This window comes from Paralichthys olivaceus, chromosome 2, assembly GCF_024713975.1.
Source record: "Paralichthys olivaceus isolate ysfri-2021 chromosome 2, ASM2471397v2, whole genome shotgun sequence".
NCBI classification, from domain to species: Eukaryota; Metazoa; Chordata; class Actinopteri; order Pleuronectiformes; family Paralichthyidae; genus Paralichthys; species Paralichthys olivaceus.
The window spans coordinates 9,218,302-9,243,122 of NC_091094.1; the positions used below are offsets into that span (position 1 = coordinate 9,218,302).

A 24,821-nucleotide genomic window follows, 5' to 3' on the forward strand; every position below is an offset into this window, starting at 1 on the left:
GATTTCCTGGAAAATCTGTGAAAAAGTCATAAAAGACCCATAACACAGCCCTCCACCAAGTTCCATGATAATCTGTCCAGTATTAACGTGTAATGCTGCTGACTGACAAACAAATGCAATAATTAAGTATTTTACTTTTGGAAAAAACGAATATTTCCTTTAGGATTTAGCACAAAATAATTCCCCTCGTGGTGAAAAAAATATAAAAAACATATCTCCAAACTCTCATTCTGTGAAATAAAAAGACTGAGTGAAACGTGATGCATCGGTTTTCTCCCTTTGTCTCCAGGCGCCCGTGTGGACCCTGAAACCTTGAATAATCAGAGCTGATGAGGCAGTTAGTTGCGAATGGTTTTTTTTGGAGGAGCGATGCTGATGATTAATCAGGGAACTGAGCAGCAGTGGCCTCTCCACCCACACACATTACAAGGTTAATCTCTTTATTGATCAATTCTGCAGAATGAACCAATACTTCACTTCAGATTTTTCCCAGTTTTCACTGAGCGTGTGTGTGTGTTAGCTTCTCTCTGCAGAGGCATGGATGTGATTTGATGAATGATGCTTGTGTAGATACCATCTCTCCACCACGCCCATTATCCCTCCATATTGAGAAAATAAATCACGTTTAGCACAACATCAGATTCACATTTATTGACATAGAAAAGGAACATTTTTTAAAAGTTGTTTTCTTTCTACAGCAAAGTCTAAAGTGTTTTCACATGTGTATTAAAAACAACGACTGGTGTAAAGGACATAAATATACATTCTGATGTCTGAAGACCAAGATCTTCACCACAGTAAAAGCTGGACGCTGGTGAGGATGATACTTTTTGAAGTGTCCACATCACGGTCCATCATTTAGTGTTGAGTGATCTAAAACAGTTTCAGAGATCTACAGCTGAACTTCTTCTCTCTCACACAAACATTCACATATTTACAAACACAAACAGAGTCAACAGGAAACTGGTGTTTAGTGTGTGAACTTTTGCCCCTTTTTTTTTTGGTTTGTCCACGTGTGTGTGTCATGTGTGTTTAGACAGTATGCGTCCATGTGCTGGGCTGCTCGGGGGTGTGCAGACTCACACTCTGCTCGCCCTCTGGGAAGCTGCTTCAGAGGTGACCTAGTTCTCCTGATTGTCAGCAGAAGGCAGTTTCATCAGCTCGCTTTGTGCCGAGGCACTGAACTGTGCCCGGGACCCTGGGATGGGCCAATTGGACTTGTGTAATGAAGCTCATCACGCACATGTATGCACATAAACACACACAACACATACGCGCGCGCTCCTGCTGCCGTCGCCAGGTCCAGGCCATCAGAATTTATAACAGCCATTTATTAACCTCCTCCTTTATCAAAGAAATGTGATTCCTCTGCGCTTTTCTGAAGCAGGCGCCGCGCTGCCATTATGGTCCATTATTAGGGAGGTGACAGAGATGGAGCGGAGGGGTGTTGATGGATGTCGGTGCAGGGGCCGGCTGTCATTACTCTGTCTATCGAGTGCAGTGTGCGAGACGCTTCCACAAAATGGCCGCGCAGCACCAACATGGCTCCCGTTTGCGAGGAGCGAGCGATTCGTGTGTGACGTCGGGGACAAAATGTTCGACACATTCATTTGCTGCTTTGTGTGTGTATGTGGAATAACTTAGTGGCTTCGAGAAGCAACGCCATCACGTCAATCCATCCGGCTGCAGAGGTTTCAGCAGGACCGAGAAATATTTACACAAAGAAATTCATCACACTGTTCTGTTCAGGAGAAACAGATATAAAGAGGTCCATCGAAAAAATATGTACAACAACACTGCAAATTCCCACACTGAGTATGGGCGACTTAACACAACACTGAGTGCAGCGTTATCCTAAAATCTGTCTAGTCTAGAATACTCATCAGATACAGAAGCAACAACGGTTTTACATTCATATAAATAACAATAACAATAATCCCAGTTCACCCCAGGAGTCACTTCAGCACTTTCGGCCCCATTCATGAGTTTAAAGATGAGAATTGAAGACCAGCTTCACTGCGAGTCCTTAACAACTCCCTTTCTTTTTTTAGACGTGCAATCGCTGTCCTTGAGGTTGTGACACCGAATCCCCCTGGTATCAAAATAAAAAAGAAAGGCCGTCTCTTTGAGCTCTGATCTGCGCAGGTCAAGGGTCCTTGGAAGTCTGTGGATTTTTATAAGGCCCAGGAGATCGTAGGGGTTTCACAGATAAAGGGGGGGGGGGGGTTATCAGTTTACCGGGGGTCTCTCTCCCTCCACAGACGGAAGAAAGGAGCCGACGCAGAGAATCCTCGCTCTTTGTTTCGTTTGTGGTCAAAGTGATGGTGGGAGAGAGAGAGAGTGGGAGCGAGTAATAAAGATCAAGCAGTTTATTAGTCGATTGATCGGTCTGTAACTGTGTGTTCACAAAGAGCTGAAGTCCTGGCATCATTTTCCAGGTTGGCTTCTGTTCCTCGAGCTTTCAGTTTTCAATGAATCTCATCTGGTGGCCATTTTTATTATTACATTATTATTAGTGTTACTTCAATAGAAAACACATAAAAAGGGGTTTTCTGTTCATTTTCTGAGCTCAATAAGAATCTGTTCATCGTCAGTGTGTTTTCAGTCAGATAATCTGATTCCTGTAACTTATAAACAGGTAAACTGATTTTTGTAATTAGCACAGGTGGTTCTCACACTGAGGGGGTGTGGATGGCCAGGGAAAAATTGGAGCGATACACCAAGTTGCATTTATATCATTTCTGTCTGAAAAGTATGATGATGTCATGTTGACTTTTATCTCACTACAGCTCAATTTGTATTCTTTCTACTATCCAAGTTTGAGAACCACTGGTGAAGGGGAATAGAAGAACCTGGTTTGGTCGATTTTGTCCTGGAGAACGTCATGTGTGTGTGTGAGCTGGTTTCTAATCAGCTTTGTATAATAAGTACATGTGCAGGAGAAAATGCTCAAGTAACAGCTGAGACCATGATAGACTTGTGTGTCGCATCTTCTGCTGAGGGCCTTTTCTCTAAACGTATGAATAAATCTGGAAAATGATTCAGACGCAGATCTCAGCTGTGTCTCTGTCTGGGTGTGTGTTCCGATCTTGTTGTCAGCTGCTGCTTTAAAGTCAACACAGACGTCGCTCTTTGAATCAACGTGGTTTCTCTTATATAAAACAACAAAACGTGCGGAAATTAGATTTATCAAAAAAAAATGGACAGAAAAACCAGAAATCATGTTTCAGTTTTTTTTGTGAAAAAGGCTCATGAATGAAAAACAGTCTGACTGGCCTGAGAGAAGGGGGGGGGGCTCAGCTCTCTGTAGCCAGAGGTGCTCTGCAGTCCCATCTGCTCTCTAATGGTTGAACACGACGGTTCGAGAGGAAAGATGGTGAACCAAACTGCCCGGCCGCTCTCGAATTTCTATGCAGCAGGTTCTCTGTCGGAAGTAATGAGTCACATCAGCAGCTCTTTCGCTCTCGGCACCGCGGCCCCAGAGAGAAATGATGGAGAGGAGGGAGGAGAAGATGGAGGGAAAGAAGAAAATGCGCAGTGTGTGTGTCCATCTGATCATAGACGGCTTTTAGGCTCTGCTCCCAGCAGATTCTCCCTTTTTCTGTTTCTTCTCCTTCCATCTGTCTCCCCCCTCTCTCTCTCTCCCGTGTTGCTCAGAGGTTGAACAGGAGGCGGCGTGGATTTGATCTTTTCTCACGCTTCGCTATTGTCATCTCAGAGACCTGTTCCCAGAATCCTTCAGTCTGTCCACGGCCTCCGTGTCACAGCCCTCTGCTGGCGTTGGGTCTCAGCTTGATGACCCACTCCCCTCCTGGGTTATTGTTGTACAGATCCTGAAGGTGTGTGTCGGGGTCCAGACAGTGCTCACCTGCAGAAAACACACGTGGAAAATGTGTTACCTCAAAGCTGGAGGAGTTGGAATTGTTCACTGCTGAGCTGGTTAAAACGTTTAGGGTTTGTTTTCTTTCAGTTAGAGCTGCAACAAACTGTTTTAAATGTTTCTTTAAAATATTTAACTGTGCTATAAAAAGGAATTCATGTTTTCAGATGTGTTTTTACTCAGAGTCCAAAGCACAAGTATTCAAGTTTACAGTTACATAAACCTGAGCAAAAAGCAAAAATTCATTAAATGATTAACCAATGCACAACTAAAGCATTTAACTACTTGTTCCTATTGTTATGTTGTGATTAGGTGCCATACAAATAAAATGAAAGTTTCGGCTGTGGTATCAATTGACCTGTTACATCAATATAATCTGCATAAACCAGTGATCAAGGTCCAGGTTTAAAATATTTCCATCACAGAGTGATGACTGAACGTGTGCTGCTGTTGACCGTGTCGTCTCCTGTGAGAGCACAGACGTGTGTAATAAGCTTTCGTCTGCTCTGATAACTGCAGATGCACTCTGCTCGCGTCTCTTTGCCGATTGCACAGTTCATTACATGAGACCTCGCAACCCTCATCAGCTCAATGAGCAGAAAGACATGCAAATGTCAGCGCTGCTCTGATCACAAGAAACCAGCACAGCCACATTCACTCACCGATGTTCCCGCCCACTTCGTACAGGGCGCAGTCGGGATACGCCACCGAGCCGTTTCTGCTGAGAGACATAACGCACACGTATCAGGCTCTGTTTCTCTGTGGAGGTGATGTCATACACATAACACTGTTAACGTTTCTAGTTGACATGACTTCGGCTGGAGAGTTCAAACAGAACGTTGGTGTAGCCAGACTCTGTTTCCTTTACTTTGTAAATGATAACTTGTAGAAGTATAATGCATTGAATTCAATTCCTGAATAAATAGGAAGAGTGCACTCAGCATTAATATGAATAGAAAGCTGAGGTCAGCAGGTGTCGTCCTTTAAACGCTGCTTTGTATTGTACCTTCGCATTTTGCCTTTCCCATTTTCCGGGCTGCGGAGGGACTGGCGGTGGAACTGTGCGAGCAGGTCTGAGGTTCGTGAGTTGATGTTGAGCTGGAACTCCATAGTGCTGCTCATCAGATCCCCGACCTGGATCTTCACCGTACGACTCTGCTTCAGAAACAAAAAGAGGGAGAGAATATTCAGCACCATAATAAATCTAAATATGAAGGAACGGCAGTAAAACTGCGACGTCTCCCGTCAGACATCTCAGTTAAATCACCTTCAGCAGAAGTTACTGATTGAGCAGATTCTATCATCTGTGTGTGATTTGTGGACGATAACAAGGTCTCTCAAGATTTAAGCAAGTTTTAAACACTGTGAGAATATTACAGCCCAGTATTTGCTTTTCACAGATCAACAAAATAATTTGTTCCACAGACAAAAGCCCGAAGCTGTTCCATGTGATTGCAAACAAGCAATATGGTGACTGTCAAGAGGAGTAGATGAGAAATGTCATAAAGAGAAAAGATAATTTTTTCAAGTAAAAGTCCATCATCAATTCTGCTGGAGCAGCTAAACAGGATGTTATGAAAAAATAAAATAGTTCTTTAGCGTCATTTTGTCTTGAAGAACCGTGGCAGAGTTCACTGATATGGCAGCAGCATCATCATCACTACCAACTGACATCAGATGCCTCAAACAGAGGCAGTTTCAGACTTCGCACGAGAGAGGTTTTGGTGATTTGTTATAAAAATGGAAATGGTCCAAGACAGAAGGAAGAGATTCAGTACAGTAAGCTGAGTGTTGTTGAACCAGCTCACCTCTGAGGTGTTTTTATCAGGTTTTTCCCGGCTGTCGGTGTGGATCTTCCTCAGCAGGTTCTTGATGCGGCGGTCGTAAAACTGGTAACGTCGGTTGCTGTTCTCGTTCAGTTTACGCACCTGGCCCATGAGGAAGTTCGGGATCTGAAGAAAATTAAAAAATGGAGCAGTGTTAGAGTGATGCTTTTATTTTTTTCACTAAGAAATTCCCACAGAATCTGATCACAGTTAAAGAGTACAGACAAAACTCTTATAACTTTTCTTAAGGTCCACTTACTTGCCAGCAGAGCGATGAACAAGTTAAATGAAAGCTTTAGCTAATATTTCTTCCCCGAATATGAAATGTCAAATACATGATGACAGATACATGGCTTCTAAATAATGATCCACTTTCAAGCACCCACCGTCCAGAGCAGGTCCTGGTAGCGGATGAGGAGCCTCATGACATCTGCTGCTTTCTCCGCATGTCCCTTCTCTGCCCCCTCCGTCAGTCTGCTGGGGACGGCCTTATGGAGGAAGAGGTTGGGAGCCATGATGGTCGCCACGGCCCACAGGTTCATCCTGTTCCTCTTCTCCCTGGAAACCACCTTACTGAGGAACTCTAGAAGGGCCTGGCGGAGACACGGATACATGATGCTGTTTTAGAATTTGTTTTTAAATAAAGTCAGAGAAGAGTTTTGAGCCAACACCACTTGTTTGTACAGAGTTGAAAGATTCGGCTGAATGATGTGTAAATGTCTTTGAACAGAGCAACTGAAGCTCAGACTGGAGTACAGTGAATAATCAGGATGACTGAAACACCTGAAGTGTGTTGATGCACAGGAGGTTTCAGCTGCCTCCACTGGAGTCAGAGCAATTACATCAGGTGGGTTTCAAGCCTCTGGATGCTGGAAGCGGAGCTGACTGCACACTTGTGTCAGTGAGAGTGAGTCATCATGGGTAATGTAAGTCATTATATAACACAGCAGAGTGTTTTAAGTGTGGATTAAAAGCAGCTCAATGTGACATCGTGAAACAGTGTCAGGCATTTTTATGAAGTCTTTCATTTCTGAACTTTGGTGAATCAAAAAAATTGTTTCGAAGCAGCGATTGTTGTTCAAAAATCGAATTTAACTGTTTTGAGGATCATTTATAAATTCTGTCAGATTCTTGTCGTGTTTTTTCAGGTCAAGAAAACATTTTGTTGATCATTTTCATATATGTTTCACCTACAGATCAAGTGCAAGCTCTGTAAACATATTCAGACTATTGCAAATGTGCTTAATCCATCTAAAAGTGTTTCTTTGTGTGTGTGTGTGTGTGTGTGTGTGTGTGTGTGTGTGTGTGTGTGTGTGTGTGTGTGTGTGTGTGTGTCTGCGTGCATGCGTTTACCTTCAGTGTGTTCCTGTTGGGCTCAGGCAGCAGCAGGATGAGCAGGTTCAACATGTGGAGTTTTTGCTTCAGTTCTGTGATGTCTAAAGGAGGGGGGAGGAGCAAAGGTAAGACAAGTTGAACACACACCCACCCACCCACCCACACGCACACACACACACACACACACACACACACACACACACACACACACACACACACACACACACACACACACACACTCACACACACACACACACACACACACACACACACACACACACACACACTCTTCATTTCCTCTGCATTTGGCTGAGAATAATGGGATGTCTAAAGATGAATGGCTTTGTGACAGCTGGCCATTACATTACAAACTACACATCAGAGAGTCATCAATCAGTTTATATTAATATCAATCCATTGTTTGTTATTTAGGTGAAACTAAGATGAGATCCCTCTCTCTCTCCTCAGTGTGTGAGATGCTTCTTTAAAGACTCCTGAGGTTGATTTGTCTGAAGCAGAAAAGATAAGCGTCACACGGAGCTGCCTTCGTGTAAAGACACTCAGGTAATTATCATGTCAACCCTGCTGAGCTGTCTGGAGAAGATGGCAGCAGATACTTTTGCAGTGGAGGGGAAGAGGAATTTTGTGAATGCCTGCGTCATACAGTCAATATGCAACTTGCCAGATATGCAAACACATAAATCACATAGTCAGTCATTTCAGCAACACACCCATCTACATACTAACAAACTGTATGATTTATCACAAGACTTATGTGACTCTCTGGGAGCAGGACATTTGTAAGTGTGATTTAACACTGTCCTGAAACTGAAATCTAATCTAAACAGACATTTGTCTTGTCTCTGTGGACAACAATATCACATGACCAAGACATAATGTGTCTATAATTGTGATGTAACACTGCTGATGCATATTGTTCAGTGCTAGTACAGTATGAATCTAAAAAGATGGTGTCCTCTGACCTCGGACTGCACTGAAGGTGTTGAGGTACTCTGCGGTGAGCAGAGGAGCGGGCAGCTCCCGGATGAACTTCTTCAGGAGCGCGGCGGCATCGTTTGGACTCACTTCGTCCCAGCTCACCTGACCTGAGTAGAAGTTTGCCTCCAGGTTCTGCTGCAGCAGCTGCAGAGAGAATAACAATGAGGCATTTCATTCAGAGCAGTATTTCACACTACAAACAAATGGAATCATTTTACTGTTATTATGTTTTTAAATGTTTATGTATTAACAGAAGGAATGATTGTGTGCACTGTCTCGTCTTGAAGATAAGTCATGACTCTAGTTTTCCGTGTTGATAGATAGATGTCTCTATGTCTTTGCTGAAGTGTTGTTCTTCTCTCACAACACAGCTCACTACTTTTAATTGATAAATACATTGTGTAAGCACAGTAAGGAGGTATCACACACAACTGATGTACGTTTTGCTGTTTATCAAGTGTTTCTGATCATAAAGAAGAATTTAAAACCAAAACCTTCACTCAGGAGCAACACACACTCTTTAAAGGTAAATTAAATAATCATGTGACATTTATTATTTGAATTATTTTATATAATTTTTATCTTCATATCATTTGGGTAGAATAATTTCTCATTGCTGTCACTTCCATGATCTGTACTTGACTGATCTGTTTTATTCCCTCAGTGCTCGATGATGCCCTCTACTGGCAGTTTAGATGTCAGGTCTTCACGATCAACTACATGTGGTGAATTAAACATGACTCATGAAGGGCATCCTGGCAGCTGCAGCTTAAAACATATTGATTTGGTTTCATTGGATCTTGTTTTTTTTTTCTAAATGTCAAAGGTAGTTAAACTCTAAAGTGTGTTGATTTTCTTACTTCTGACATTCTACAGTATCAATATTTGGTCTGATCTCTAGGTCATAAAACATTAATTTCTTTACTTTGCTTTAAACATTACACAGAAAGAAAGGGGTGACACACGATAAATCAGTTTTCTCCAGTGTTGATGTTGTGTGACAGGAATCGTTGCAGATCCATAGTTTATACCTTGATTCTGGACTGAGACCCTGGAACCCGAAGGATCCCCTCTGAGTCCACTCCTTTCTTCTCCAAAAACGACAACAACTGCAGAGAGAGAGAGAGAGAGGGAAAGGGACATTAGCAGAGAGCAGACGTGGGCAGATAAGAATCTCTTGCTCACCTCTGCTGGTTATTCTCAGTAACTGCTGCTACATACAGGGTGTGGTCAAAGCATTTTACATGGAGAGCACACATCATATTATCTGTTACATCTTAAGATTTGTGGTTTATGAACTGAACAAAGGAAAAACTGGCAAAGAAAAACTTAGCGTCCTCCTCGTCAGGGGTGAAAAGTAGATTTAATAATTTTGCCTTCAAATACCACATTAAAAAATCTTGACCTCACCAGTGTTATGGATATTTTCTACAGCACAACATTTTCTGCATGATGAGACAACTAATTTTACACTTAAACATCGAGTATCAACATATGTATAAAACAAGCAGGATGCATCGTGTCATTTCATCGCAACGACGTGTCGGCAGGCTCCCGGTTTGTGGAGGTCATGTAACATGATATGGCAATTTGGGTTCTCACCGCCTGCAGGAAGAGAGGCGTCGAGGTGTTGGGCTTCACTTTCTGATCGCTGTCCAGCAGCGTGGCCAACTGCACCCCGAAGAGAGAGCTCTCTGTAAAACAAAGTGTCCTTCAGTCGTTCAGTCCTTGTACAGCGTGCACGTGCACATGTGCCTACATCCATACTGCAGTGTAATCACTGCTGTTATTGTGCGTGGGAAGGCGTGCCCACATACATTCATACACTAAAGTACCTGCAGTTGTCAAAATGTGGCTGATTAATGTTTCCATAAAGAATATATCAGCATAGTTTAATCTAATTTTATGTGATAGTTTAGATCGAGTGCATTGTAAAAAGTACAAGGAGGCTGAAGCATATTTAGATTTTAAACATGATGAAATTATAAGTCTTCGTCCTTAATCATCCAAACTGCAGAGGAGCAGTTTATGGTGAACCACTTTAAAATGCCAGTTTAAGTCATTGTTCAAAAAAAAAAACACTGCACATTTTAAACAGATGTAATCTACAGGACGTGTGTGCTTTCTTCATTGAGCCACCGTACCTGGGATTTTCCTCTTGCCCGATTTGTGCCTTTTGACCTCGAGCTCTAGGAGATCGCACAGCGCCGTCATGTCGATGAGAGCCAGCTGACGCACCTTCTTCATGTCGGTGTGGGACAGATCTTGGATCCGAGTCACTCCGAGGCGGCACTTGGGGCAGATCACCCGCTGAGGAGGTGACAGTGAGGAGAGGGGGATGGAGTTGAGAGGTGGAGAGAGGAGATAAAAACATGAGGAAACATTAAACCAATGTTTAAAGCAGAAGAGAGTAAAGGCAGAGCAGAGGGGAGAAAGAACAAGAAGAAAATGGAAACTTCTTCATAAATCATAATTGTTAGCTTATGTTTTTCACTTGTTTGATACTTCATGAGGTGTCACATACAATTAACCTCTTTAAAAAAAATTGTATTCCTTCTTGTTAAATGTATTTAAGCCTGAAATAAGAAAATAAATCTCTGACAAAAGAACTTTCCTTTTGTTTTGAGCTAATTCCTTTATTCAAATTAATCCTGTTATCTAACCCACAGTGGAGCTGAGTAGCAATAACAACTCAGATACACACTCACATGACTAAAGATAAAATTCCACCGTGATGCACAAACCAAACCAAACTGGTTTTACTCTTCATCATGTAGGTCTTCTGCCTTTCCACAAAACTGTCATTCTTATCAAATCCTCTTTTCTATAAACTTTCACACCCAAGTCAATTTAACTTTTATGCCCAAAATTCCTCGTCTGAAATAACATTTTAAAATAACAGTCACTCAGCAGAAGGAGAGGGTACAGTGTTTGGTTTCTTACAGGCAGGGTCCCGTCCTCCTTCCTGCGTTGGCTGTTGTTCTGCGGCAGTTTGGCCTGTTTGAGGAAGATGACGGCCTGTTCGCAGTAAGCCACGTCGGTGATGAAGAATTCCTCTTTAGGGGCACCTCGCTGGTGCTCTGGTGTCACAGCTGAGCGGGAAATACACGCAGAAAACATGACAATCAATTAGTTATTATTATTGTTTAAAGTCCACTGCTGAGGTGTAAGTGAACATTTGAATGACATGAGTGAGCACGGGGAAGAAAAACAAGTGTGAAGATATATGAGGAAATGTTCCTGAACAAAGTTGGCAGAGGAACTCTGTTGCCAGGGAACCTTCAAATGTTTAGCGGTTGTTTATTCACATGAACAAAATATCAGTGCTACAATTGTCAGTATTTACTGTGACAAAATTGATCCATTGCGTCTTTTCTTTTACATGTAGTAAGTGAGCTCAGCTCTGGGTGGGCAGAGCAGAGCGCAGGAGCTGCCTGTGAATGAACCTGAACTGATGAAAGCAGACAGAAAATCCCTCGTCACAAATCCTCACTGCTGCTCCCCTCACTTCTTCAGAGGGTCATCTCGAACATGACACAGACTCTGGTGTTTATTCACATCTACTTACAGGCTGAAGTTTTGTTTTGATTATTACAATAACTGCAGTTAATCCTTTTGCCAGTTATAAAGATCTATAAACCTGATTTAAAGTTTTACTTCTGATTTGCTTTTGTAGCTCTTACCTGAAAGTGGTGTTTTGGCAACCGAAGCCATGCTGTCTTGTGCCAGGTCTTCACCGTGCTGAGAGTCGGGCAGAAGAGTCTGGTGAGAAACAACATCGACACGTCACAAACACAACAAACTGCGTTAAAAACATCATCTGTAACATTTCCTCTGTCACGGGGAACAGGAGCAGTGTTTTACTTTGTCCTCTGAGAAGAAGAACACGGAGACGAAGACTGTTTCTTTTGATAAAAGGTTGATAAGAGATCAGGAGAACACGTCTCTCAGGACAACTCAGACAGACAGGGAGGACAAAGCGTGGCCTTTACATGTGATTTGACTTTATTGTCACAGGGCAGCCCCTCTGCACACAGCGAGACACACACAATGCACCGGAACGATACGACGTCTCGCACTGGGTCCTGACAGTCACATGGGAAATGGGTGCTTTACATTTCTCTGCATTTTTAGCTCGGCCAAGGACGTTAGTTTGCCTTGTCTGTCTGTCCGTCAGCACGATTACTCAAAAACAACTGGGCATGACCCAGGGAAGAACCCAGATCTGGATAAACGGGTAGATCCAGGATTTTTTATTTATTTTCTTTACCGTGACGAGATAGGGTGTTAGCCTTGGAGGAGGTAGGCACTTTCATAGCGTCTCTCTAGTACTACAAGCCAGACAGGCTCTGTATTTCAGTGCAGTAATAGTAAATGTATATGTCACAGTAAAGTTGTGATACGTAAACGGATGTATGGATGTTACCCAGCATTATGAACGACATAAATATTTGAAACCCTTCAATAATTTCCTTCTAATTTCTTTTCTTTTTATAGATTATTGGAAAACTAGTGGTCCTTTGCTTTTCCTCGTTGTCGGTTACAGAACATTCTTCCTTACAGTGGCAGAGACTCAGGGATTCAGTATTAAGTATTTCACAGTCCTGACCTGAGAGTTGAAGATGTCGCGAACGTCGCGGGGCGCTGATTTGTTCCTCTTGCGGAGGGACAGCGTGTAGGAGTCCAGTCGCCGCTGGACGGCCTCGGCCTGCGTGCGGGTCAGAGTGGACAGCAACACAACATTGTCTACATCTCCGCTGTCCTCACCGATGAGGTTTGACAAACCAGCGTCAGCCAACCACTGCTCCTCCTGCTCACCTTCTGAGACACACAGAAGACACGAGATACAAACAGGTCATATACAGCAACAAGACAGCGCAAGATGTGGTGTATTTTTCTTTACATGTAAAACTTTGACTAGATGTCTGGATTGTGTAGCAACAGTAGGGTTTGCAACAAGAGTTCATGCTTGTGTCTGCGTGTGTGAGTACGTCTGTGTTCCTGTGCAGTTATGCTGAAAAAAAGTAATCAAGACATTAGAATATGTAAGTAGTCTGTAGTCACTGCTGCCTCCTGTCAGACAGTGATTTAGTAAATCAGAACACAAGATTTGCTTTGGTCAGTAAAGACTCAGTCAACATCCAGGAAACAGATTTACACACTGAAATCCACTCACCTCTGTGAGTCCAGGAGTAAGTTAATCCAACGGATGAGGATTTTTGTCACCTTTGGATTCAAACTATGCAGCAAAGCTGACATTGCAAAATTTTTACTTCATATCAGCTATCACATACTTGTGGCATGACAGCTGATGATGTGGCGTGCTAAACCAAATCATTCCTTATATGCAGAGGCCGGCTACCGATCGTACCATTCATAAACGCATAACCAACATAGTTCAAATTGAGCATGACAGTTTTACAGCTTTACACATACGTCAGATAGCTGATACCTGTGCATGAGCCCGAAGGAGAAAACGTGAGTGCTGAAGTGCATAGATTGTGAGCAGCTCTGTGACCCCCCACCCTCACCCCACACACACACACACACACACACACACACCCCGAGGATGTAAACAGACAGGACGAGGAGCATCCACGTGAGGAAAGACAGAAACACAATCTAGTGATTTTGGTGACAAAGTGACATCCCACATGAACACGTGTTTTTCTTTTTCTCAACAGTCTCCTGATGCACAAGTTGTCCATCTACTAAACTTTACTGTAATTTGTTTACTAAAGGGTAAACACACTGAAATCCAGACTTGAAGGGTTTTAAAACATTAGTGAAAAAAACTACAGAAACAAAGAGCCTTTGTTTAACATAAAATCAAATGCACCCATCAGATGTGGACTTAAGACAATCAGATGATTTGAATGGACACAATAAAATGTTACGGCTATTTGGTTTGTGAGAACAAAACATCCCTGCCCAGGAGTGTTTGATAGTGTTGTCATGGTGATGAGGGCTTCTTTGCTGCATTAGAGAAACCTGATATGTTGCCATGGCAAATGCATCATCTCAGGGAGGATGCCGGGAGCAGATGTGTTAAATTAAAGGCGTGTAATTCTTCCACATAAACCCATAATGACTTCTTGTATGTAATCTGCATCTATCAGTGGTGCTCAGCGCTGTATTTACCTTCTGACTGTCTGGAGTCTCTCCTGGTGCAGTCCAGGTCCGTGTAGCCACTCCCCTGTCGGATGGTCTCCACCTCGCTCCAGAAGGAGTCCAAGCAGAGTTTGTCGGGGTGCTGCTCCTGGTCCTGGGCGGGAAGCGTGCTGTGTGGGTGCTCAGCGGCTGCCTGGTCCTGCGGGCTGGCCCAGGGCTCCACACTCATCTCGGTGGGGCTGGGGTCTCTGGTGCAGACAGACACACACGTAAAGAAATCGCACGCATGCATGCAAACAGAACGAGCAGAGACACAAAGACACATACAAACACAGGAGGAGCGGTGGAGAGGATGTGTCGGCCGGGGGGGAGAGCCCAGAGGGATGGAGAGACAAAAGGAGAGGGATGGAGGAAGGGCCGGCGTGAGGAGAGAGATGGCGAGAGCCGACGCAAAGGGGGGTCTCTATTGTTCTTGTGAAATGTGGCCTGGAAGAAAGGTACCCTGCACATCCACTAGATGTCAGTGTAGTATTATAAAATCTGTTTTCATAAGAGTCACACCCCTCTTTCAGCTGAAACACACACATGGGTTCCACCCACTGACAATAGCAGACAATAAATGAAGTGAACAATTCAAATCAAAATAAAAAACAAGTCTTCTGCGTCTGCTCTCAGTTTCCTTTATGAAAACAAGCAGGAAAAACACTCTCTGCTTTTTCTGCGCTCACTCAACAACAGAGGATTCTGTTCCCTGACAACAATGGGATGCGCACACACATTCAGCTGGCACTCACACCCTGCAGCACTAAAAATGTGACCCGCTGTTCTCAGACACAGGAAGTGGTCAGCTGACTCACTTGATCGGCCTGCAGTTCAGTCACATTCCTGCAGTCAGCATCTCCAGAGACATGCCAACGTCACTGGTCTGTATCTGAGGAATGCCAGTGTGAAGGCACCAGTGAACCAGAGACAATGATTGCAATAGTTGCCTGATGTATCAGCTCTAAAAATACTGACTGTGCTTTCGGCTCTGAAGCAATGTTATCAGTGATGATCCTTGCACAGTGACCGGGCCGGCTGAAGCCAGGTCAGTGCTCTGGTGTGTTAAACCAGTTTCAAGGCGTCTCACATTGGGGTGGGGGGCTGTGATGTGAGAGTTTCAATAGATACTAGTTTAATTCAGAGAAAAACTCTTTTTCTAGAAAGGGCAAAAGAAAATAAACCAGTTCAGTGACTAATGTCCCATTGAGTGATATTCCTCCAAACACAGTACACTAAAGCAAAATGCCACTGTCACATAAAATATGATATATCTACTTCTTAATTACAGTGGTGCCTGTCAACTGTTATTAAGTAAAATGGATCATGCAATGTTTTTACTGTTCTCTGAACCAGTGTGGTTACATTCTAACATACAGCACGTAAACAATGTAATGTGAGCCTCATTCAAACCAATCATATATTTTACTGGAAAAATCTCAAACATTTCAGCAGATGACAGCATTTTTTTTTCCAAAGAGACGTTCTTCCTTGACATATCACAACCATGAAATTACCTAAGTGCACAAGACGCTGAGTGCAAGGTGAGTAAGGGGAGGAGATATGCACAGATCCATTGTATTAGTCTGGAATTAGCAGCGATAGTGAAGTCAGTGAAGGGGTCAGATGTCGGCCAGACGAGACGGACCGATCGATTATTCTTTCTTAGCGAGTATTTAGTCAATAAAGTGAAAGAGAAACCCTCCAGAGCAAAATGTGACCTCTTGCCGTCTGACCAGTTTAGTGCAACCAGCAGATAATAAGATAATTACATTTACTATGACTCATTCAAATCAGAGAAAAACTGCAAATAATTGAAACATAGAAGCTAAAAGAAGCAAATGTATGTTTGCAAAGTAACATCTGCACTTACCTACATATTGCTATTATATGATAATCCCCATTTAGTGTTCAGAAGTTATGTGGGATCAAAGCTTGCAGAGAGAAGATGATCAACAGATTTTAAATTGAAAAACAACACAAATAAACATCATTTAGCAGCTAATCAGCCAACAATCTTAGCTTTGTCGGGATAGAAACTGTGTGACTGAACCATTCCTAATAAGGAAGTGTTATTTTCATGCATCATGTGGCTCGCTGAATCCCGCACACACAGCTGTCCAAAGCCACAACATGTGCTCGCAATCTGCCCAACATATGCATAAAGCACATCGAGCCTGAGAAGATCACAGGTCTGCAGACAGCTGACTCAGCAGCAGAAGCCACATTTTCCATATATTTATAAATGTCTTCATCTTAAAAAAGTTCTTACACAGACTCTGTGGCATAAACTACACAAACCATAATGACACAGTTTTCAATGACATGTCCAGATGTTGCAGTTCACAGTCAGAGCTTTTATTTTTACTGTAAAAATCGTCACTCTAAGAACAGACAACTGTCAAACTTTCACCAAAACTTTTATCAATTGGTTCCTGCCGCTCTGACTCAAACGCTCCTGACTCATCACACATACCTGGCTTTTTTCTTGGAGGACGACGGCTTCACGCGCTTGCTCCCCAGCGGGCTCTGGGCAGGACGAAGCCTGAAACGGTTGAGCCTGGTGTGTGGAAACTGCATGCTGGACCTGAGTCTGGTCACCACTACCTCCTCTCTGCCTCCCATATCCAAAGTGCTAAAGGAAATCCAGGAATTACGGTCCCGCAAATCTAGAGCTTCATCCAGTCTTTTTCAACACCATGTGAATGTGACGCAAATGTGTCTCTGCTCCAGTCTCTGTGTCTCTGTGTGGCAGGGAGGGATGTTGACAGTCTGCTGGGGCTCGAGGCTGTGTGGTGTGTTTGTGAGCTGGAGCTGGAGCTGGAATGCAGGAGGGAGTGACGACTCCCTGAACATCAACACATACTTCACACCTGTCCCCTCCCTCGCACCTATGCGGTGACACGCCCTGCCTGCCTGATGGCGGTAAACTTCCTCTCTAGTTCAAACAGGAATCTATTACCTTTATACTTCAAAACACAGAAACTGAGAGATTCCTTTTTCCAAAGTGGTTCAAGTCTAGTGGACGATGAAGCCTCCGGCCTCAGGAATGAGAGCTGACTTGCTTCTTTGTCCACTCATGTGTACATCTGTCACTTCACTGACCTGCTAAAAGCTTCTCTACCTGAGCTAATTAATCAAGGATTCTTTGTTGAAAAGATGAGATGCGTAATCACCTCTGTGAGTCCAGGAGTAAGTTAATCAAAAGGATCAAACGGATGAGAAGTTTTGTCACCTTCGGATTCAAACTATGCGGCCAAGCTGACATTGCAAAATGTTTACTTCATATCAGCTATCACATACTTGTGGCATGACAGCCGATGATGTGGCGTGCTAAACCAAATCATTCCTTATATGCAGAGGCCTGCTACCGATCGTACCATTCATAAACGCATAATCAACAAAGTTCAAATTGAGCATGACTAAACAGTTTTACAGCTTTACACAAACTTCAGGTAGCTGATACCTGTGCATGAGCCTGAAGGAGAAAACGTGAGTGAGTGAAATTTCTGAAGCGCAACAGGTCTGTCGACATAGATTGCACCCCCCACACACAAACACACAGACACCCTGAGGATGTAAACAGATAGGACCAGAAGCATCCACGTGAGGAAAGACAGAAACACATACCAGTGATTTTGGTGACAAAGTGAACACGTGTTTTTCTTCATCTAAAACCTTCTGTGCAACTTAGAACCCAGTTACCTCTGTCATACGACTCTGCTCCCTATATCAGATTTTACAACCAGAGTATCCAACCTCTTGAGCTAGACTCATATTACTGCAATCACAACTTCAAAAATTACCTCATGCTAAAAAAACAACTCTCAGAAGACAGATTATAATGGTGATGAAAACTATTTTTTTCTCAGGTTACCTCGCTTTAGCTCAAGAACCAAGAAGAAAATCAGAATAGTCATTATTTTTAAACCTGCTAATAATACCCTGAAACCATGCCAGCGATTCATAAAGCTCTGCTACCAAACAAAAACCAAGCTCCGTGCTACGTTCGTGAAAGCACAATTAAAAAAACAAGGATTAGTAAAATGTCATGGTGCAGTGCATTGTTTCTTATTGAATGGACTTTCCATTAATACTGAGAATCAACAGGAAAACATCCCCTGTGAGAAGAGAATGGACAAAAATGTCAAACTGTTGCCTTGAGCATGGTGGGAAATAATATAAAGTAACCCCAGCCCCAACAACGTGGGTCAAGGAATATACAGTAATCCACTTGAAAAAGCGGCTTGTGTTGAAAGCAACACAGTTTTTAATCCTCATGGCTGAATTCCACTGCAAGCCTCTTAGCTCACAGAGAATGCAACAAATTGCAAATACAGCCTTGTGATTGTTTCTACTCAAGATCTGAGACAGACTTGCTGAAAATCTTAAATACAGGGAATAAGAAAAAAAGAAGTGATCTCAAAAACGCAGATGCACTACAGGGCAAAAACAGGAATATGATACAAATTCAACAATTGCTTCATAAAATAGTTCCTCTAACTACTCAAGATGTCAAACATTTCAGTCCTACTATGAATCACAGATGAACAGTGTTCAATAATCCTTCCCAGCTCCCAAACCCTTAAGTCTAATAGTTTTAGCCTAATCCATTCATGGGCCTCATGCTCATGAGTCCATATCAGCAGCAAAGGCCTGATCCTACCTGGCCTTGGCGCGCCCGATGACTCTGCCCGACAGCAGCAGCAGCGCCGCCGCCGAGCGGCTTCTCCCCCACGGCATCCTGCTGTTTTCCCCCCAAGCTGCCGCGAGCTGTAGGAAACAGCAGCTGCCTGCCCCTGGCAAGCTGTTTTTCCCTGTAACCTCTTCAGTGCACAAACACATTTAGGACAAGGACAATCTCAGTGTGCCGGCGGGGGAACGTCACTACATCGCATCCTGGGGCAGGAAAGGAGGTCTGCATGGAGGAGGTGCAGAGACGGAGAGGAGCTGAGTGGTTGAATATCTGACCAGGGCAGAGGCACAGACACAGACTGAGGGGAGAGACTTTCTGAATGGTTGGTAGTGGTGGTCAGGAGGACACAACAGCTGCAGGCCTGACTGAGGGGCCGGCTGGCAGAGCGGCTTGACTCAGTGTTTGGATAATGTTACACTCATTTCCACCACTGGGACAAAGAAATATGGAAAACATCCTTTGCACTGGTGGCATCTATTCACCCATTATAAACTGGTTTCCCTAAAGCAGAGCACAAGAAACTGCCACTGTTGTCTTCATCTTAACTCCTGTTCTTTAATTTTCATTAAAGAACAGGAGTCAATTTTCATTTCACAAGTAGCTGGGGCCATGATACAGTTCATTGTTTACTGTCTGGATTGAATATCAATCAATCAATATTTACACAGTGTTTCCAGGGGCACACCGGATGTGAGCTACTCCGTGGTATAGATCTGATAATGTGACCTTTTAGACTTTGCTCACAGGAAAACCTTTAAACGAAACACACAGCTTTAATGAAAGCGTCTCTGCTTGTGGGACTAGCCCAAGGTTTAGTCATCCGGTAGCACAGATTTATAATCCAAAATGAATTCCAGAAGTGGGTGTGTAGGAGTTGACATAAACTTGATAGCGCAGGGTCGTGGATGAGTGCGGCCAACTGCTTTGACTTATTTTGGGCGGCTGTGGCTCAGGAGCAGCTCGTCAACTGTCGGTGTTTCAATCCCTGTGTCCTTCAGTGTGCATGCTGAAGTGTCCTTGAGCAAGATGCTGAACTCCACGTTGCTCTGACAGCTGTGCTTGAATGGTGTGAATGGTATGTGATTAAAAAAAGGGACGCATATAGTAGTGCTATGTGAATGGGTGAATGTGGCTGTAATGTAAATCGCTATAAAAATAAAGTCCATTTATATACTCATCACTAATGACATGATATTAAAGGACAAATAGGACCTAAAGGAGCCAATCTCAGTTTTGATTTTGTATATACAGCCTATAGAGTGGAATCCAAAGGTATGATATAATGCACTTTACCATTGGAGTGAATAGGAATGGCTACGCGGGTGTACCACTGATCCAGATCCACGGTTTCATGGTAATTCTTCCTGTAGTGATCATGCAACTGACTATTTAACAGACAGACAAATAAACAAATGCAGAATAAACGGTGGACGTAACAAATCTCTCCCCTGAAATAAAAATCATCTTTAGAAGAGTTCATCTTCACACTTGTTTCTCCATTAAATTGATCCAATGTCCAAAGAAAAAGGAAATACAAAATGAAACATGAACATTTTCGTTTGGTGCTGGTTTATAGGCTCTGTAGTGCAGTGTTAGATATCTGCTGGGATCAGGATGCTGCTGGTGTCTCAGCTCTGTGGCAGCTGGCTGAACCACTTGTTAGACTCACTTTGTCTCTGACCAGATCAACACAGATTAGGGAGCCCACAGAGAAGCCTCTTGGGATTTTCCCTCTCTGCTCACACTTTTTATATCTTACTACTCTTTTCTTCACTTAGACAAGAGTGACAGCCAGACCTCCCGAGGGTCTCCCATGTCGTGTCTTATTTTGAATTCCCTCCTCATTAAATCCAGTAAAACCACCTTAACTCCCGCCCTGTGACCCAGCTCTTTTCTCCTGCAGTAAACAAAAACCCTTCTTGCCCCATCCTTCCTTAAAATGTTGGATGCCTTTTTACTTTCTCCTGATTTACCTTTGTTGTTCTTGGCAAGTCGTGCCCTTTCTCTCCTTCACTGACAATCCTCCTTGGCTCACATACACGCCAGGAGGCTAATCGTAAAACGTGATGTCATGTCTCTGTGTGACCCTGCAGATGTCATGTGACAGACAGCGCAGCCTAATGCCCCACTCATCCACTTCTTGGCAACCAGGGCACGGAGCCAGTGCAAAGAGGAAGGGATATGAGGATGAGAAAGTGAGGCGAAGAGAAAAAAGACCGAAAAGGAAGAGGACAAATAATGACAGTGGAGGGTAAAGGAGGATAAGAGATTGTGACAGGAGAGGAGGGAGGGGACGAGAAGAGTGGACCAAAATGGACAAAAATCTCAATGACATATTTCATAATATTTGTATTGTTGGCCCATTATGTCTCTTATTTACTGGCTGAATGTCTAATAGGAGAACCTGATTAATAAGTGAATCTGAACTGACACAAAATGGGGCCCAGGCTGAGACTCATCCACACATCCAGATGGTCTGACTATGATGCCATCAAATGGTAATATTCATTTGACGAAACGACCACAACATTGTTCCACACAATCCAGTGAAAACAAAGTTGTGGGTGCAAATCTGCAGTGAATGAGTCATGCATGTGTAATATTAAAGGGTATACATACACAAAGGCAGTGCTGTGCTGCAGCGATCAAATTCCTACATCGTGACGAGCACTGTTTGGCACATTAATGCACCTCGGCGTCCCTGTAGCTGAATTTGTTCTGATGGGAAGTGAGTAGGTGAAAGCTTTAAATATCTGATTACATAGACATATTCATGCATCACTGAAAGTATGTTTAAATGAAATTGTTCTTTTAGCTGTTCTTTTTTTTGTTTGTTTAATTGTTCATTGCTCAACTGTCATCTACCACATATGCACAGACCAAAATATTATATTTCACATTTGTTTAAGAGACTATTGTTGGAGTAAAAGATAAACAGGCCTGGTGAGTTTAGGAAGATAAAAAACACCTTTGCTCGTACTCTCTCATAAATGCTAACACATTTTGAATACCTTGCTCACACCTGCAATCTCTAAATCACTGACACGTGATCTGTAACCACACCTCTCCTGAAGATGAAATTCAACCAGCTTCCCATATTTCTTCCGCTGAGCGATTTCTCTCTGTTCAATCTGTTCTTACAGACGCTACAGGCAGCAGCTGCATCAGTAAGAAGGAGATCATGGTTACACTTTTACTTCAGTTCATTTATTGAATATTTGATATAATTACATATATCATATATAACACACATCTCCTTCCTGAGACACCTGTCTGGTTTTGGCTGGTGTTTGGTTTGTGTTTCTGCACCATACAAACTCGCACCTATTACCTTCTCTCTCGTGCATCAACTGTTAATCATTTGTTAACTGGCTTGATTGTGCGCATCTCTCTCCTTCGTACGACACGGTTTGTATCAACCGAAACAAACGATGAGTCCTCCTGTAAAGTCGCAGCAGCTGGCAACCTAAGCCGTGCAGGGCTTAAGCAATGAAAACTGGAATACCTGCTCTTCCCTTGCCATATGGAGCAAAAGTGGATTACAAAACCAGCACGACTTCACACATCGACTCTTTAACGTGGAAACACTCAACCTTTAGCCGCGCTCTTAAAGGATTATAATAGTAGCAAAACAGGGTAGCGTGTAGTTTCCTCATTTACCTACCTTACCTTGACAGCACTAAACAGAAATGCAGAGATAGTCAAATATATATACGTGTATATATACATATAACATGTATGCATCATCTTTGAATGTAAGTTTAGTAAATGGGGCCATATTGTTAGCTGATGACAATCAGTAGAAACGAGGCAGTAAAATTTTATTTTATTCTAATAAACATTAAAGTTTAAAATGCTCTCAGGAAGGCCAATATCATTGTATATACATCTGATTGAAATCACAGTATATAAAAATCAATTAAAGATATGTTCGTATAGTCACAGTGTCTATTAATATAGTTTCATATTCCTCTCATCTGGCTACATTCAGGTCCCAGTGGTAACCAACAGTGAAAATAAAGAGTTTATAATGTAATTTATAATGCAGGTTACATTTTCACTATACTCAAAAACTCTTCTCACCAATTGGATGAAGAAATATGTCATCTGCTACACTGTTAAAACTTTTCTTAACTTGTTTTCCAAAGTTGCAACAAGCAGCCCTTTTTGTTTTTTAGAAGGAAACACAGGAAATGAGTTAAATCCCCTTTTGTATCATTCAAAGGATGAACGTAGAAGTAATTCTGAGGATTCTTGAGAAACTAAGAAGAGCTGAGTTTTTCAAAAATCTCTGGCTAATTAGAGAAACAACTGAAATGTGTCTGAAACAAAACACACAGGACATGAACTGTGGAAAGCTCGATGACTACACTGTATCCAGAAGATACAAGCATCCTCATCAATATCCTCATGTTTGCGATGGAAATATAAAAACACTTGGAGTGTGTTCAGGTTCAGATCCAGCAGTCACCTCTGAGCTGCAGCTGCACGTGCAGGCAGGGAACACGGCCGCCCATAGCAACATGACCTGACACCCTAGCAACCAGAAACGCTTCCCTCGAATGGAGTAAAAACACAAATAAAGCTAATAAATAACACACGTTAGCACGTGTTGCTAATGCACAGAACACGTGCTGGAGGGATTCACCAGGTGAAACTAAGTGATGGAGAAAAAAGTTTGTTTTTACCTGAGAAACCAGCGTCGACGCCGCCGACTGAGCGAGAAGTGATGGTTCCTCCATGAAGAAGAACAGAGACGAGTCTCAGTGTGAACGATGACAACAACACACAGGTGTCAGGAGAGAGGAGGAAGAAGAGGAGGAAGAGGAGGAAGAAGAAGAGTAGGAGGAAGAGGAGGCTGCTCTGCCCCATCCCCCATGTTACCCTCCTCACCTTGCGGCTGACGTCATCACGCAAGACAGCACAACAACAGTGGCACGTGATAAGCATAGGTGGATAGATAGATAGATGGATAGATAGATAGATAGATAGATAGATAGATAGATAGATAGATAGATAGATAGATAGATAGATAGATAGATAGATAGATAGATAGGTGGATGGATGGATGGATAGATAGATAGATAGATAGATAGATAGATAGATAGATAGGTGGATGGATAGATAGATAGATAGATATCCTCACATGCAGCATGGACCACTGCTTCAGTCCAGACTAAACTATCTCAACACTCACTGGATCGATTGAGGGAGTTTAATACAGATATTCATGGTCTCCAGCGGATGGATGATGTGAATATGAATATGACTCTTGGTCTGGTTTATTAGATTTTTTGTGCGGATGGAATTGTTTGGTTTTAACATTTAGCTTTGTATGGTTTTTCAAACTAAATCTACAAATGACTAATTGAAATGTAATCGCTCTGTTAATACGATGTGCGCCTATGATTTTTGTGTATCTATTACACCATTAATCAGCCTATCGTGTTCACCACTGCCTTCTCACAGCTCTCATATCTGTCTGACAAATAAACCACCCTCACTGTAGACACAGTTATGCTGCAGGAGTTATTTATTTGCAGATATCCCCTTTCTAACACACTGTAAATCAGCCTGACTCAACTGTCTGTCCGCCCCTGCGTTCTGTCTTGTTGCAGCTCGTAGGTGGAAAGATCATTCCTCCTGGACAGATAAATTCTCTCTGGCATCCTGTTTTTGTTTTCATTGTCCTCTCAGTTCACAATGTGTGTGTGTGTGTGTGTGTGTGTGTGTGTGTGGGAGAGACGCACTGATAGAGAGAAAGAGGTAGAAAAAACCAGAGAGGGACAGAGAGAGCACAGAGGACAAGTAAGGCAGCCCACGCTCTTCCTGCCATTGTTATATCTCAGGGACCCACATCAGGCTACGCCCCCTGGACGCCAGCGTTCCACCCCTCCTCAACCCCAGCCTTCTCCCGCCCTGCGTTTCCATGGAG

The 24,821-nt window shown here is 42.9% G+C and overlaps 1 protein-coding gene across 9 annotated transcripts; it reads right to left on the reverse strand.

Moving 5' to 3' along the window:
* Positions 1–636: 636 nt before the first annotated feature.
* LOC109635621 (rho GTPase-activating protein 40) lies at positions 637–23,784 on the reverse strand. 9 transcript variants are annotated; one of them, XM_069534468.1, is made up of 15 exons: positions 23,575–23,784; positions 14,182–14,399; positions 12,650–12,861; positions 11,724–11,802; positions 10,984–11,132; positions 10,185–10,350; positions 9,643–9,734; positions 9,072–9,149; positions 8,025–8,184; positions 7,060–7,142; positions 6,093–6,299; positions 5,689–5,832; positions 4,887–5,038; positions 4,543–4,601; positions 637–3,868 (listed from the first exon to the last, which is right to left on the reverse strand). In XM_069534468.1, the coding sequence occupies exons 2-15, from the start codon at positions 14,378–14,380 to the stop codon at positions 3,762–3,764; spliced, it is 1,887 nt and encodes a 628-aa protein (XP_069390569.1). In that variant the 5' UTR covers positions 14,381–14,399; positions 23,575–23,784; the 3' UTR covers positions 637–3,761. The 9 variants fall into 9 exon arrangements, with proteins under 9 accessions (XP_069390569.1, XP_069390545.1, XP_069390555.1 ...); XM_069534444.1 differs by lacking the exon at positions 23,575–23,784 and adding an exon at positions 18,857–19,178; XM_069534454.1 differs by lacking the exon at positions 23,575–23,784 and adding an exon at positions 16,667–18,807.
* Positions 23,785–24,821: the final 1,037 nt, after the last annotated feature.